A 15,563-nucleotide genomic window follows, 5' to 3' on the forward strand; every position below is an offset into this window, starting at 1 on the left:
GTGGCACTGAAAGTGGCATCTGCTATAGAAGAGCAGGGAGCGGACCCAGGACTCAGGGTGAGAGGAATACAGTAGCTTGACAGGCAACAAATTTATTTGCATTAGTTCAGGATCTAGCCCAGTGCCATTTCTACAAACAACACTTTGAGAAGTTTCTTTGACCAAGCCTCTCCCCTAAGTTGTGGTCAGGACAGATTTACTTAAATGACAGAGGGAAAAACTCTCACCACAACAGCCTGACTCAGTCTCTGTCCCAAAACCCAGCAGGAGGGGAGGGAGCTTTGTGACCAAACAGGGCCATCATTCCCTCCCACAGCAAAGACCTGTCCTCCAGCCAAGGGGACTTGTCTTAACCAGTGATTTGACATTCCTTTCCTTACATCCTACTGCAACCCTTAGCAAGAAGCCAGAACAGTGCAGCACCAGCACATACCATGTGTCCATCACATAGCTCACTCCCTTGCCCAGGATGTGCAGACACATCCTGCCCTTTCTCCAGCCCAAACAAAAGCCACTGACCTGTTCCAAGCAGAGACTCACAACATCTCCCCCAAAACCAGCTTCCCCCACCACCTGCGGAAGGTTTAGCCCTGATCATCTTGCTGCAAACCACCTGCAGCAGCTCCAGCACAACCCCTGGGACAATTAAAGAGACAGAGTAAGGACACAGCAGCCTGTCAGAAACCTGCAGGATGTGCCTCAGCATTCCTGGCTGAGCTGGGAGAGCAGGGCCTGCAGGAGGCACGGGAGGAGCAGCATCACTGCCCGTGTGCAGTGCAGCAGTGCAGCCGCGGAGGAGGCAGCGGTCATTGCTTGTGCACCATGTGCAACAACTGCAGGCACAGCACAGCCCTCGGGGAGCCTGCACAGTGAGGTGACACCATGGCAAAGCTCCACAGCCACTGCCAAAACAATGCCCTGCCCATGGCAGGTCCCCTTCCCTGAGCCACCGCCCATGCCACCAGCCCCACTCTGCAGCCCAGGGGCCATCCTCAGCCCTGGCAGCAGCTCTGGGGACACCACCTGGCACACCCAGATTCCATATGTTTGCTCTGGAAAACAACTCTCCGGGGATGATTTCAAGTCAGACACCCCAAAAATCAAAACAGATTAATCCCACATGATTAATTGCATCCCATGTGATTAATAGCATAAAAGCTGTCTCAAATGCCTTGATTATTTTTTTTCTCTCCCCATAAAGAAACAGACACTTATGCCATGTGAGAAATAAATTTTTCCTTCTGATTTTCTCCTTGTCCGTAGAACATTTATAAAGTGGAAAAGCCAGCGGCAAAGCATGTCAGAATTGTCTTTTAAGGGGTTAACATTTGTAAGATGAATGCTGCAAGAACTCTTTTTTTTTTTTTAATTAAAAAATATATTTCTGGAGCAAAAACACAAGCAATAAAGAGTGTTTGCCTGTTGGGAGACTTGTTTTGTAATGCGGTATGAATAACCAGCTGACAATCCATTTTTTTGTTTTCTGTTCGTATGGCCAATGGCCACAAGCCAGCCAACTTTATTGTCCTTGAAATGTCACGATTTTGAGTATGCACAGAATTCTTAACTGCCCAATTTACTGCATAACATCCCTTTTTATTATATGGCAACAATGTGATCCTGGGCTCAAAGACTTACTAGTTAAGAAGATTATGTGTTTTCCTTTTTCTGTTTTGTTAAAGTGCCAAGTCTTGCATTTTTGGCATCTTCTAAAGAATAAAATGTCTTCTGAAATATTCTTTCCAAGCACAGAAGTTACCTCAGAGGAGCTCGGCATGGCAGGGCTTTTCAGTACTTCCTCACTCTCTCAGAAGTTCAGACGCATTTCTTTTCCTCAAAAGCTTCCAATTTTTGTCTCTTTGTGTGTATTGACAGCAAAAAAATTTGTCCTTCATAAGTTTGTGTTTCTTTACTTTACTGATAATTCATTTATCTCTCTTTTTATTCTTTTCCCCCCTTCCCAAGTGTGGAATGTTCGTGCCAGCGAGCGGGAGAGGGCAGGAGACAGGCAGGACGAGGGGGGACTGCCTGCCTGCATCTTTGCCCACATCCCTGCATCCACAGGCTCTTTGTCCTGCAAAGTTTTGGCCTCCCCATCACCCGTGCTGGGAGTGCACACCCCAGACTGGCAGAGTTTTAGCCAAATTCAGCTCTGGCACAAACGTGAAACCCTCCCTTTGTGGGAATAGGCGTGCTCAGAGTGTGACAGCACTGGCTCCAAGCCTGGCACCTAGGGAGCAGGAATATGTTGCAGCTGGAGAGTGCAGGGGTCCATCACTTCTACCCTGGGTTTCAATGTGGCATAAAACAGAGTGACTCTGCATCCCATCTCCTCCAGCTGCCTGTGCTTCCCCGGGAATGGAGCCTTTTAGATATGTTTTCATCAGCTGACATTTAAGTATGAATAAACAACGATTATGCATGCACTAAATATTCATGTTTTACAACATTGCCGTTGCACTGAGGAATTATTTATGAGGCTGCAGCTCCCCGGTGGGGTGAGGGGACCCGGTTCAGGGCAGCCAGGAGCAGCCCCTGGGCTGTCACTGTGGCCACGACCGAGCCACAATGTTGATGTTTATATCTTGCCAAAGGATGGCATTTCCTAGAGCTTCCTCTGAGGTGCAAAGGCAAGGAACCCTGCTCTGGAGGATGTTGTGTCCTGAACCTTTGCATTCCAGCTGAGACTTTGGGGCAGTTTTCCTCCTCCTCCTCCTCTGGCAGAGGTCATTGCCTCAGCCCCCCAGGGCTGCTGTGACTGCACTGTGTGTGCTGCCAAGGCAAGATGCTTCACTGCATCTCTGGGCTCTGTTCAGCAAGAATTTTAAGAAATAATAATTAAAAAAACCCCTAAATTATGACAAAGATACGCTCTTCTCAGAAAAGCAAACTGCAAACAGAAGTCCCTCCTTCTGAACTGAGTACTGACTATGAAAGGTTAAATAACAGACTTACTGAAAAGCCATTCTTGAAGACTGGGGCCCCATCTATAGCTCTGCTAGAGGATGGGGACAGGGACACCCTGGGTGGTGTTTTGAACATCCACTGCCCTTGAGGCACCAACTGGAGGGCAGGGCTTGAGGAGTCATCACTGTGATAGAATCCCAAGAGGTGAAGAGTGATCCAGCAGCTTCCAGGGTGGCTGTCACCAGGGTTTGTCCTTGGAGGGTGGCAACCCATTTCTGAGCAGCACTGATGGCCACTGTATTACCACTAAAAGGCTTATATGTAACTCCAAATGGGATAGACATGGATGGCAAAGTGCATAGGGAAGAATTTTGGGGGTGAAAAAGCCCATGTGAACTGCAGAGGGAGAGGCAGACCAGAGGAAATTGATGCTTTTCCACTGGTGGGGAGCACATGGGCCTGAAGGTTAAGCCCTAGAGTGAAATAGGTTTTGAACAACAATATTTTCATTAAATAAAATCACAATTTTCTAGTTTCTGCAGGGATGTCAAGACCTTTAAGAAAATGCCTGATTCTATTCAGTAATAATAAAGCTATTCTCAAGGTAATTTTCTAAGTAAAATCACCCATAAAAGCCCAGGTTGCATTAGCAACATTTCTTTCCAGCAGTGTTATTATCAAGGACTAAAACAGGCAGCTGGTCCCTCTGCTCCCCTTCAGGCAGACAGCAGGAAGCACCTTCTTCCTCTCCTCAAATAATTTAAGTTAACAGCAAAACATTCCTTCCAGGAAGCTCCTGCAGCTTCAGGTTCATGTGGCCAGTCAGCAGTAGAGGCTGGATGTACATTTATATTTACAATTCCACTGTTTACATCACTTATGAGGGGCTTCATAGTGCTTCTATGGCAAAACTGCTCTGTTTTGGGCACTTGCCCTCCAATCGATCACAAAAATCACCCAATATTTGGTACTTTCATCTACAGCTGATCCCCTACTTCATTCCACCTTTCTGTTCCCTGCTGTTACTCTGGGTTTGGTCCTTCCAGCCCTGCTTTCTCTCAGACCTTCACTAAAAACCTTCAGCACCACAAAACTGCCCTGCCAAATGTCTCAGCCTGGCCAGAGTTGCCCTTGGCACTCTTCATCATTTTGCTATTAAAACCAGAGCAAGACACCCAGGCAGGGGCATTCCCTTCCTTTAAGCTGTGGAAGGCAGCAGCTGCTGGAGGAGGTGGGAGGCCAGGGCCCATAAACAAGGACAGGGTTTAGCAGTGGGACTCAGGGTGAGCTCATGAACAGTGAAGTCAGAAACGTTCACTGGAAAGCCATTTCCACCTCCCACAGCTCCACATTCCCTGACCGAGCTGGGACAGCCCCAGGTACCGGATCATTGACATCACCCCGTGGGGCATCCCCAGCCCCATCCCGCTGCCCACACAGCACATCAGCTGGCACTGCTCCATGGGGCTGCTGGATCATTTGGGGAAGTGGCTTTTGAATGATTGCTTGGAGGGTTTTGCTCACAGCTCCCCACCCCAGCGATTTGGAAGTGAAGTGCAGGGCCCTCACTGTGCTGATGGACAGACAGACCTGGGTGAGTCCCTGGGGCGTGGCAGGGGTTGGTGTGGGAGCTCTCCCTGAAAGCCTGAGGAAGCTGTTGGTGCTGCAGACGTCTGCCCCCGTGCCCATACGTCTGCTGATTTCCATACTAAAGACATTTACTGTATATGTTTGCCGCCAGGGAAAGCTGCTGTCTACGACTCAGCTCTATTACTGGAAGAGCAGCGGCAGCATTTGTGCTACTCTCGATATTGCATTTCCAGGACCTGCTCTGTGGCTTTGGAAATCCTCCTCCCAGCTCCCCACATCCCCCCTGGCCAATTAGGGAAGATGCCTGGTGGGGGTGATGGTCCCCTCCCCTGTGTGGCAGTGCCGTGCCGAGGGACAGGCGCCGAGCACGCGAGCCATCCCTTCTTGGCCTTGGGAAGCGCGGTTCACAAGCCAGTGACAGAGGGATGAAATGCAAATCTAGCATTTCTTGTAAAGTAAATTAAGCTAACAACGAGGTAACAAACCGCTGTTAATATTAGATTAACTTGTTTGGCAAGATATGAAATGGGGTGAGCTGGATTGCCGGTGGCGGAGTGCTCAATAGCGCTAATGCTGCTCAGGGAAGTATAACATCCCTCTGACAGACAGGGGCATGCTCCAAAAATAAAATAAATTAAGTCTGCAGGAAGAGCCAGAACTATGCAGCAATTACACCAGCATTAAAGATGAATGGAGGCGAAGCCTAAGATTTTGATTGCCTTTAAACACTGGCTTGTTTTTTAATCTCAAAATCAGACTGTGCTGTGATCAACCATTAGCCCCAACCACCAAAAGAGAAAGAGACAGAAGATCCTAGATTTTAACATCCGCAGTATGAACTTAAAATTCCTCTTTGATCTAAGATAAGGAGGCAAATGGCAGATAATAGAGAAGTTAAAGCCAGTGAGTGCAGTTGGCAGCTGGGGCTGACATTGGGAACGATAGAGGCTTGGGCAGAGGGGTCACCAGCAGCCGTGTCCTCAACACAGGGACTGAGGCACAGGCTTAAATGTCATACTATATGCCAGTGGTCACTAAACTGATTAAGCAGTGGTTATCTTTAGCAGTAAAAAGGCTATCTGCTAATACTAAATTATTAGCAGCTAAAATGCCATTTACTCTGCTCTGATTCCTTGAATGAATATTTATGCCAAGTGATGACTATAACACCATCAAAAGGTTTCTGTGCTCTGCTCCATAGAGTGGAAGCAATTATTCAAGAGCAGGTCTGCACTCCAGCCCTTGTTTCTATTAAGCAAATTTGCAGCATTCAGACAAGAATTCATGATTGCATTGCCCTCCTGGGATTTTTATTTTTAAAGGTGTCCCACCTCCAATGCCGTTTGGGGCATGGGCTATGGCATGCAGCAGACACAGAAAAGAGGGATGCTGCAATGTTTCTCCCTTGTATTTTTGCTTTTTTAAATATAAGACAATTGGATATTTGCCCCACCCCATTCAGCACTGAGAAATTGTGTCCTGCCCCAGGCTTTCCTCCCATCCACCTGGCCTCTAGCTGGGGCTTTTGCATGAGCCAACAAATTCCACCTAAGGTATCACGAATCAGATCCACAGCAATGATGACAAATCAGAGGGCTGCCCATCAGAAATTAAGTTCTTGCACTCCAGCAGGGGAGCAGTGCCTGCATTTCACAGCAAGGGCAAGTGCAGGGAGGCAATGGGAAACCACTGCTCCTGAGTCATAGCCCATGGTGTAACTAAGGTACCTTTCTCTGGGGGACTCAGTTTTTAAACTGGTACCAAAACTCTCCTTAAGAATCTGAACGGAAACTTAATAGCCCCTCCAGCTTGTTTGGTGAGTGGCTTTGGTTTGGTTTTACTGCTCCCCTCATCCCCACAGGACAGCAGCCTTGCCCTGCCATCGTGCCCCTGTGTGCTGAATTGCAGCAAATCCCATGGGCAGGCAAGCAGGCAGGGATCCATCAATCCAGAGCACAGGCAGGGGTAGGGGGCTGTCTGGCAGCCCATTTCAAAGCAAGGAATGGAAACATTTGGGCAACAAGCTGCTCCTTCCATAGCCCCAGGGTGGCTGCCTCCAATAGCCTCTACAAAAAGAGCATCAACTCTACAGTTTCTCAAAAGACAACCTCCCTCCACCCCAAAAAGCACTAAAACAGAACAGCAGTTTAAATACCACATATCCATAGGCAGCTCTAAGTGGCTCTTTAATTGCTATTCCACGTTTATGGGAATAAAAAAGGACGAGGCTACACATTTTATACTGGGTCTCCCAACCCAAAACATCTGTTTGTGAAGAAAAATCACTCAATCAATCCACATGTCTGAGGTAGCTCTAGATGACGGGTGATATTTTGAAACATGCTAAGTATCTGATGGTATTTGCTTCTGCTTAGCCATTATTAAGCACAGGTGTACATAAAAGCATTTCATGCAACAGGCAGAGCAGCACCAAGCTGCACTGCATCTGGCATTTGCAATTCAGAGAACACACACAAGCGACCCAGGACCAGCAACCAATTAAGTCACATCAGAAAAAAAGTACTTGGTGTCTATTTATTAAAGGAAAGGAGGGTAAATCTAAGAAAAAGCAAGAAGACAAAATAAATAGAATTGCAGCCATCCTTTACAGCTACTGGTGCACTATATTAAAGTGACACTCACTATACAAAGAAATGTGTTTGATACAGTCCAGTGGGTTGCACATGAATTGCATAACCTTGAAAATCATTGCACAAAGCATCGCAGCAGGAACAGAGTTCAGAATTTTTTCTCAGGGAGATGCTTCAAATCTGATCGCTTTTATTTTGTGGGAGGTCAAAGCACCTGGCACCGAGTAAGCAAAAAGGGCTGGGAGCAGGGATCTGCTGCATCAGCGCCTGCTCACGTCCCAGCCCTGACATCAGCTCTCGCAGCAGCTCTGACCTGGACAAGTGATGCCCCATGGGAAAATCCCCCTGCCTAGCAAAGCCTTGAAATTAATATTCTGATCAATGCCCAGGCACCTGTTGGCAGGGCTGCAGGGAGCCTGTTCCTCGCAGCACAGACTGGAGGCACTGGATCAGGCAGCCAGCAGGGATTCCGTGGCAGTGCTCCGTCTGAATCCACAAGGAGCCTCTCAGCCAGCAGCCCAGCACAGCCCAGCAGCCCTGCCAGCGATGCCGACGGTTCCCAGCCACACCTGCCCCCAGCTCATTACCCCCCATTGTACAGGTGGTTGGATGGAAGTCTCCACAACCCTGCAGCAGCATTTCCCCCAGTTATTATGACAGAACCTTCTTCTGCTCTGATAGATGTACACGTTTCCAACAATCTGCTCAGCTAAAGCACAGGAAATACAGGCTTTTGTCACAGGGGGAAGAAACCACGGCAAAGATGACCAGGAAACATTCATAATTTTTAATTCACACCAGTAATAAAATTGCATTACATTTTTCATAAAATAAATGTTCCAGTTTATATACAGAAAACAGACTGTACAGAGCCCTCCCCCAGACCCCAAAAACTCACAAACATACAGGCAATGCAGTGCTCAGCTAAGCAGGCACAACTGTACATCTAAAATTGTAACTGCTTTGTGTTGGGGGGGAAAAGTACTACAATGTATATAGTCCTCTCTGGACCAAGAATTAAAAAAATATTGCAGGCAAGCTGACAGACGCCCTCGCTGCTCGTGCGGCCAAGCGCCCATCCCACAGTGCTCCAGCGAAGCAGGGGCTGTTATTGAACCTGGGACTCGAAGCTCCCGTTCAGCTGCCCTTCCTCATAGTCCATCTGACACAAGATCATGTTGTTCTTCAGGAAAAATTTGTCTCCCACACAGAATCTGGAAGATAAAAAAAAAGGATTAGTGGGTGTGAGCATGAACAGACGTGAGAACTGGCTAAGGGGGGATTTGAGGCAGTTTGGGTCCGAAGGCGACTCTGGTGAGCAGAGTTTGATTTCCAGCTCTGCCAGTGCCTCTTGCCACCCCAGCGTTTTGCTGTCCCTTTCCCTGGCACATCTGTGCTTGGCTCCAAGCCACAGGGAGCAGCTTGGGGAGCAGGTCCCACTCTCTGCAGGGTCCGAGCCAGCTGCAGGAGGAGGTTGGGAGCAGTTCAGGGATTTGTCCCTGCAGATGAGAGGTGTTGGTCTCCAACCAGGAAATCAAGCGGGCAATATCACACTGAGCCTATTTGAAGTTTTTGCTGGTATCCACATTTCCACAGTTCCCTCGGGTGGAGCAGTATTTACACTAATTTCCAGGCAAGGACTGGCTATTAAGTCCTCCCTCACCCCCTTGTGTACAGTGCTGAACAATAAATAGAAATTTCTCGGTGGCTGGACTCCTAACCTTTATCTTCATTGAGCGAAGGGCACTGCTCTCTATATACCATGTAAATTGTTCTGTTTGTCTTGAAGTTGACAGAGAAGCTTGTGATATTTAACAATTTTATTTGACCATTAAGGTCAAAAAAGTTCCACATATAAGATCGGAGAGGTGTGAATTGACAGCCAATAGCTTTTTCCGCCCTGCCTGCTTGCTCAGGAATCAGAAGCTAATCTTTACTTCTTAAGATAACAAATAATGTTCTCTGCACCCAATTCAGGGGCTGGTTTTTGTCCATAACACTGGCAGGGCAATGACAGACCAGAGCACAGGCTGCCCCAAGAGCTGGGTCTGAAATCAGCCTCAGGACCCTAAAGCAGAGAGACACCCTGGGTCAGGCACTGTGCCTCAAGGCAGCTCTGCACTGAGAGAAAGGGGTAGGTACCAGCCTCTGGCAAGGCCAAATATCTACAGGGCTTTGAAGGAAGATCACTGGAGGTGACCCCATCCCCAGAAGACTTAGCAGACCTCAAATTCCCATTTCCCCCGCTCCCAGGCTGTTTTGGCACTGCCTACCCCTTGTCTAAAGTGCTTTCATCATCTGTAACTCAGGCACCTTCAGGCAGAGCATCTCTAGAAAACTGAGTATTTGCTGCTAAAAGAACAGGACTGATAATTTTAGAGCTTCTTTATAGGCCCAGCACAGGCACAAGTTCTCTCCAACTGGACACCTGCAAATAAGCTGATTAATTTGCCAAGTTGGTACAGAGAGAACTGGGCATTGGTTCACACTTCACAGGATTTCACTAAAACCTTCCATCTTCTTCCCTCTGTGGCACATGCTCTAGTAGGTTCTGAAATGTAACCTTTTCTGCATATTAAAAAGATAAAGATTATTCCTAATTTCAACTAACAGCTTTTATGGTAAAAACTGTATTGCACACACTCCCCTTAATACCACCTGCCCCAGGAGCAGGCTTACTCACAATAAATAACAGACACAGCTGCTTGCTTTTCACTACTTATTCCCACCTTAAGCGCCGTATCAATCTCCAGGAAGAGAAATGCAAAAATTACTCTTGCCACCAGCACCGTCAACAGCTGTCTCTTGCCAGACCTGGTTTTGGGTGTAGAGGAGCCAAAGGAGGAGCTGGAGAATCTTGGAGGTGGAAGGCGTAGGGGTGTGTACCAGCACGTGGGTACTGAAATGCTCTACAGGGCATGTGACATGAAGTTTTGGGAGAAGGCTTTGATTCACTGGAAGGGCAACTGTTTCTACCTGCCAGTCCTGCAAACCCAACAGTAAACTGGGATCTCTTTAGCTGATGCATCACAACTGGAGACAAAGGATTTAACAGGGTGACCTCAGGCCCAGTTTCACACTGCCAGCCCCATGCTCAGAGCAGGGATGCTGCAGAGACCATCTGGATGATCAAATTCCAACCAGCAGCAGTGAGATAGGTGCTGAACCTACTGTACCAGTCCCTAAGAGTGATTTTCTTCCCAGCAAACCCACACTTCAGATAATGGCAAGAGAAACAGCTGGATTTCCTGCAACCCTTGTAACACTGACCTATCGGCCAGTCACAGCAGTGATCAGCTTTTATCCAACACTGTGCTGACCATGGCAACTTTAGAACAGTTTAAAGCATGGCAGGATGAGTGGGTAATGCAGGACTTGATGGAAAACTGATGTTTTGGGGAATGAAAGTGATGAAAACATTGCACACTTGGTAAAAATATTAGAGATTTTGCTGTGATAGATTTAGCACTCTATACAGAGCCCAGCTAGAGAAGGGCAAGCAAGCTGGAAGAGAACTGAGGAAAGGTCTTCACCATCAAATATTTCCAGAGCTGAGGAACAGGATGGGATTTCTGGTGAGGTTTCCAATTCAAAACCAGAGCTGGCATCTACCTCTGCAGTTTTAACTTCAGGGTTACTTAATCTCACTGTTCTCAGTTCAGCATCCAGTGCTGTCTGTTACAGGATCATCCATTCTGCCCCTTCAAGCCCAAATCTCCACAGAGAAAGTCATAAAAACTGGCAGCACTCTGACCTCAGCCAAAAGCAAAAATCTACACATAGTCCCTCTTCCAGAACAACTCAGCCTCTCACAAACTGAGCAAATCCCTTGTGCAACACAGCACAACTCTGCCAGAATGGAGGGTTACCTGCACTCTCCTGCTGGGCAGTGACAGGCCTGGAGGTTGTCTGAAGGAGAATGGGACCACGCTGGCAATTGAAGAGGGAAGGGAACGAGAGAGGTGCTTTGGAGCCTTTGAAATAAAGGGTGACATTTAAAAGAAATTACTGAAAATGAGAACTAGGCAGCACTAGGATTTTCTGGGAGGGAAGAAGGGTGAAGTTGGGGTTTGATGGGAGATACTCAGCCTGCAGACTCCAAGGCCAACCAGCACTCCTGACTGCACAGCCCAGAGCCTGAAAGGACATTTATAATGCTCTAGCCCCAGGTTCTACGTGGGGTTTGGGAGCAGCCCTCTCCTGCCCGGCAATCATCAGGAGGCTGAAAAGAGCTGATCCTGAGGGCTGAGCCTGGCAGCACCCGCCACGCTCCCGAGTCTGGAGACAAATGCCAGAACACTGGTGATTGCAGCAGAGTGGAATGAGCATCTCGGGGGATGAGGTGGGATCAGCTCAGGGTTCAGGAGTCACCAAACAAGACTGGGCAACTGGAAGATCCCGCGTGGCTCCCGCAGAGAGCCCAAGGCCAGGAGCCACTAGATGTCACTGCCGCCCCGGCACTGCCACCCGCGCTGCGACAGCATTAATGGGACTTTAGTACCTGAATAAACCTGCCCGCCTCCAGTGAGCCAGCGGCTAAAGCCACCTCATCTGCCTCCTCCCCAGCCAGCTGACACCGACTCCATCCCCAGGGCTGAGCCACTGGCGGACGTGCGAGAGCGGAGTCGGACAGGACCTCCCAAGTTCAGGTTTGCATTCACACGCCTGTATGGCTGCTTCATCTCGGATCCCACTGAGACTCTTTTCTAGACTGAGCAAGGAATGTTTTAAGCCAGGATTTTAGCTTGACTTTTACAGAATTGGGTTCTCCATCTTCCCACAGGTTCTGTCATCTCTCTCATACTTTCCCACGGGATGAGGCATTGCATTCTAGTTTCATCTTTGGGATTCACAGCCACAGATGCAGAGCAGGAACACCAGCACAGCCCTTGGACCTGGCCCTTGGACTACAGCCTGACTAAGCAAGCAGTAAGAACTGCAAGCAGTTCCAGTCTATCTTAGACAAGGATGGACAGATGGATGCATCGAAAGGTGACAAAGCATCTGATTCTGTGGGCTTCCATTCTGCCTATGTTGATCAAAAAACATGGTGCTGGGAAGAGTTTTCACAGCCCTCCCAAACTCACGTGGATACAGGTAGTTCAAGTGAAAACACTGTGCATGGCCCTTTATTATACTCCCTGATTTCCATCTTCCACCCAGCAGAAATAAATAAGCACCACTCAAGATTACACCACACAACAACTAAATGGATTTGTTCCTAGTGTTGGAAAGCACTTAGCTAGAGTATTTTTCTCTTTCCTGTCCCTTCTCTTTATACTTCTTTCCACCACCAGTTTTGAGCATGTCAGAAATGTGACTTAAGCAAGATAATGTCAGTTTGCCAGAGGAGGTCCATTCTTCATCATCTGCCTTCTGCAAAGAGGGTAGCTCCTGAAAGGACACTGGAGTGGTTTGTTTTATTTAGCAGTAGCTGAACAGTCTGTGTCTGTGTTCTCCCTCTTGCCCCTCCAACTCCTACCAGCTCCAAGGGGATTTGCAGTAAAAGGGCTACAGGTACTTACATGCATCCCCCAGGTCAGCCTGGCAACCCAGCCCCAGCCCTGTCACCAGGCTGTAAGCCCAGATGGGCAGCGTGCATCAAACGTTTCCCCTGTTTCACAGGCAAAGGTATAAATTAGTTTGTGTGTACAATAACTGTGTCCTCACCGCTGGTTGCAGAGCTGACAGGCAAAGCAGTCCAAATGGTAAACATTATCTCTGGCCCTCATCACCATCTCAAAGGCAGGGATCAGTTTACTGCAGGCAGCACAATTCCCGGTGGTACCAAAGAGCCTGCCAAAGAAGCACAATCATTAGAAGCCATTTTAATTAAATGGTGGAAGGACTAATTAAGTGTAATTAGCAGTATCAAATACTGTATTGCACCAATAAATAGAAGTTGCAGTCTCCATTTCACTGACCAACCAGCGTGCAGGAACTTGGGATAAAAATGCCTGGTGAGCAGGCTCCAATCATTGAGAAGAAACTTCATTTGGTTTGTGAGCCTAGGGCTAATTTGCTGTCTAATGGAGAAAAGCATTAAACACTTGGAGCACTATTTTGGGGCTCACAAAATTTCAGTCAAAAACTATCTGCCTCTCTGCAGCACTGGGGTAGGTGCTGGGAGCTGCCCATCCTGCTCCACAAGGACTTGCTTAGCCGCAGCCTGGCGGAGGGACAGGCTGGCAGCAGGACACAGAAGTCCTGCAAACTTTGCCAATCCTGGCAGGCAGCGCTGTAACAGAGCTCAGGAAGACCCTCACTTACCTGCTGCTTAAAAAGAAAGAGCACAACTTCTCTTGCAATGAGTGCACAGCATTACACCAGGCATCTCAGAGAGCAAGCCCTCCTCCCCGGCCGTGCCTCCCTCCTCCTGGGAGCCAGCTAAGCCCTTCCACAGCGGCCTGAACAGCATGCTCAGCCGTTCCACTCCAGCTGCCCGCCCTCCAGGACAGCCCTTCAGCACTGGAAGCTTTGCCATTTTCATCTTGGCTTTCACTATCTGTCTCCCCAGATGTCTGCTGCTATTGCAGCTCCTGCCAGGGGACTCAAGCACGACTGCAGCACCCTTCCCGTGGCCCCCTTGCCCGAGGTGTGCCTGCAGCCCCCCGTGTGCCAGGGGCACAGGGCACTGAGCCACGGGCTGGCAGAACCAAGGTTCACCCCAGCCTCTGGTCACGTGTGGTTAGTCACTTTGCCCAGAGGATGACAGAAATGTATTTTGGGGGCGATGAGCCTCAAGACGTACAATCCCTGCTGGCCATTAGCTCTGTGCACGCAACGCGCCGCTGCCCGCGGACAGAGCTGGGCTCGCGGTTTGTTTCAAGCCATCGGTTCTGGCTGATTCCACAACGCGCAGATGAGAAGCATCAGGAAAATCTATAACCAATTTCTAAACCCGCAATTTGCCAGGCAAATCAATACTAATTATTACTGGCCAGTAATTGTGAATTAAAACACCCAGCAGTGTTATAGAAACCTCCCAACACAACTCTCCCACCCTCCTACAGCGCTGCGCTCCCGAAGTCAGTTCGCTCTCCAGCTGTAAGAAAGCCCACCCTTATTTTTCTTTAGAAGTGGTATCAGGGGTCTTTCATTAGGCCTGGCTGGAAAATCCCAGGCCTTCCTATGAAGAAACAGCACTATGTTTTCCTTCAGAGCTAAACACAGGAACCAAAACAGAAACACTCATGCAAGACGCAAAATCCACAAAGGGAGTACCAAAATTTCTTCCCCCGTGACTCCATCATCTGAAGGCTGAAAGGCAGAGCAAAATCCCAACTGTATAATTTGCACCAGCAAAAAGCAATCCCTTTCCCTCTGCAAGCTGACTCCTCTTGCTCCTGTCCCCACAGGAAGGCAAGGCAGGGGAGGCAGCTGGGCACAGGTCTTGGCTGCCTAACACCAGCAGACTGGACTGGAAAAATGTGGCACTGAAAAGCATCCAGGTCTCCACCCTGGAAGACCCTGGCTCTCATTCAGCACCCACTCACAAATCAAACCATTACTGCAGACATCCCTCCCCTCCTCAGCCTAGCTGCCCCTTTCCACTTGGGCACAGCAAAGCCTGACAGCTTTTGCCAGGATTTTCCCATTTCCCATAAAACCAGACATCCGTTTTTAGAGTACCCAAGTCACAGCAAACTCAAAAAAAATGAGTCAAATGCATTAGGCAGGGAAACTGGGAGGTTAATCCTAGATTTGCTCTGTGCCCAGTACTGCTACATGCACAAGTATAAAATATCCATTATTCATTAGCATCACAGTTGTGTGGAGCTCAATCTAGATTAAACAAAATAAAGGGGCCCCAGACAGCACCATTTGCATTGTTAAGCAGGTGCTTTTCTTCAGCCTTCAAATAGGAGACTTTTCTAAATGGAAATGATGGGGAAATTTGGACAGATGCTCACTTAACTATTTAAACAGTTAGCTTAAGAAACATGAAAAATGTATTTGGCATCGTATTCACCTGTCTCCTTTCAGGGGTTTTGGGGGTAAACCAATTGTTAAACAGCTTTGACTGTTTGCATAAGATCTGAAGCTTATGTTCTGTCCAGCTGAAATCGTGTTGCCTTCTAATGTCTACATAACGTGGCTTCCAGCGAGTCAGAGTGCTAATCTTTGTCTCTTCTATCAAGTTTCACAGTCCTCCATACCCTCCCTTTCCCAACAGATGAATGTTTCACACTTATTCTAGCACCTCCTAATTTTATTCTGCTTTTCGGGGAGTGATTTAGAGCCCCATGCATTCACCATGCTTCTAAAAATACGCTGTAACTTGTAGCTCAGTGAACATGACTTTTTTTTAATCTGTTGGAAGAAAATGCAAAATGAACAGAGTATTTTGCCTTTTTTTTTGTTTGCTTGTAGAAAACCTGCCACCTCTGATATCTCCTGATCCAGAAGCTACTTGAGATGAAACTTCCCGAAGTGGGGAGCTTAACGTTATTGGAAGGAGGGAGAGAAGATAAG

The 15,563-nt window shown here is 48.1% G+C and overlaps 1 protein-coding gene across 6 annotated transcripts in view; it reads right to left on the reverse strand.

Moving 5' to 3' along the window:
- Positions 1-7,018: 7,018 nt before the first annotated feature.
- LMO1 (LIM domain only 1) overlaps positions 7,019-15,563 on the reverse strand; it is a 65,292-nt gene continuing 56,747 nt past the window's right edge. For all 6 annotated transcript variants that reach the window (XM_077784285.1, XM_021529497.2, XM_021529495.3 and 3 more), the window contains 2 exons: positions 12,759-12,884; positions 7,019-8,302 (listed from right to left, as the gene is read on the reverse strand). In XM_077784285.1, coding sequence (XP_077640411.1) covers positions 8,197-8,302; positions 12,759-12,884 — 232 coding nt within the window. In that variant the 3' untranslated portion in view covers positions 7,019-8,196. The remainder of the gene's footprint in view (positions 8,303-12,758; positions 12,885-15,563) is intronic.

This window comes from Lonchura striata, chromosome 6, assembly GCF_046129695.1.
Source record: "Lonchura striata isolate bLonStr1 chromosome 6, bLonStr1.mat, whole genome shotgun sequence".
NCBI lineage: Eukaryota > Metazoa > Chordata > Aves > Passeriformes > Estrildidae > Lonchura > Lonchura striata.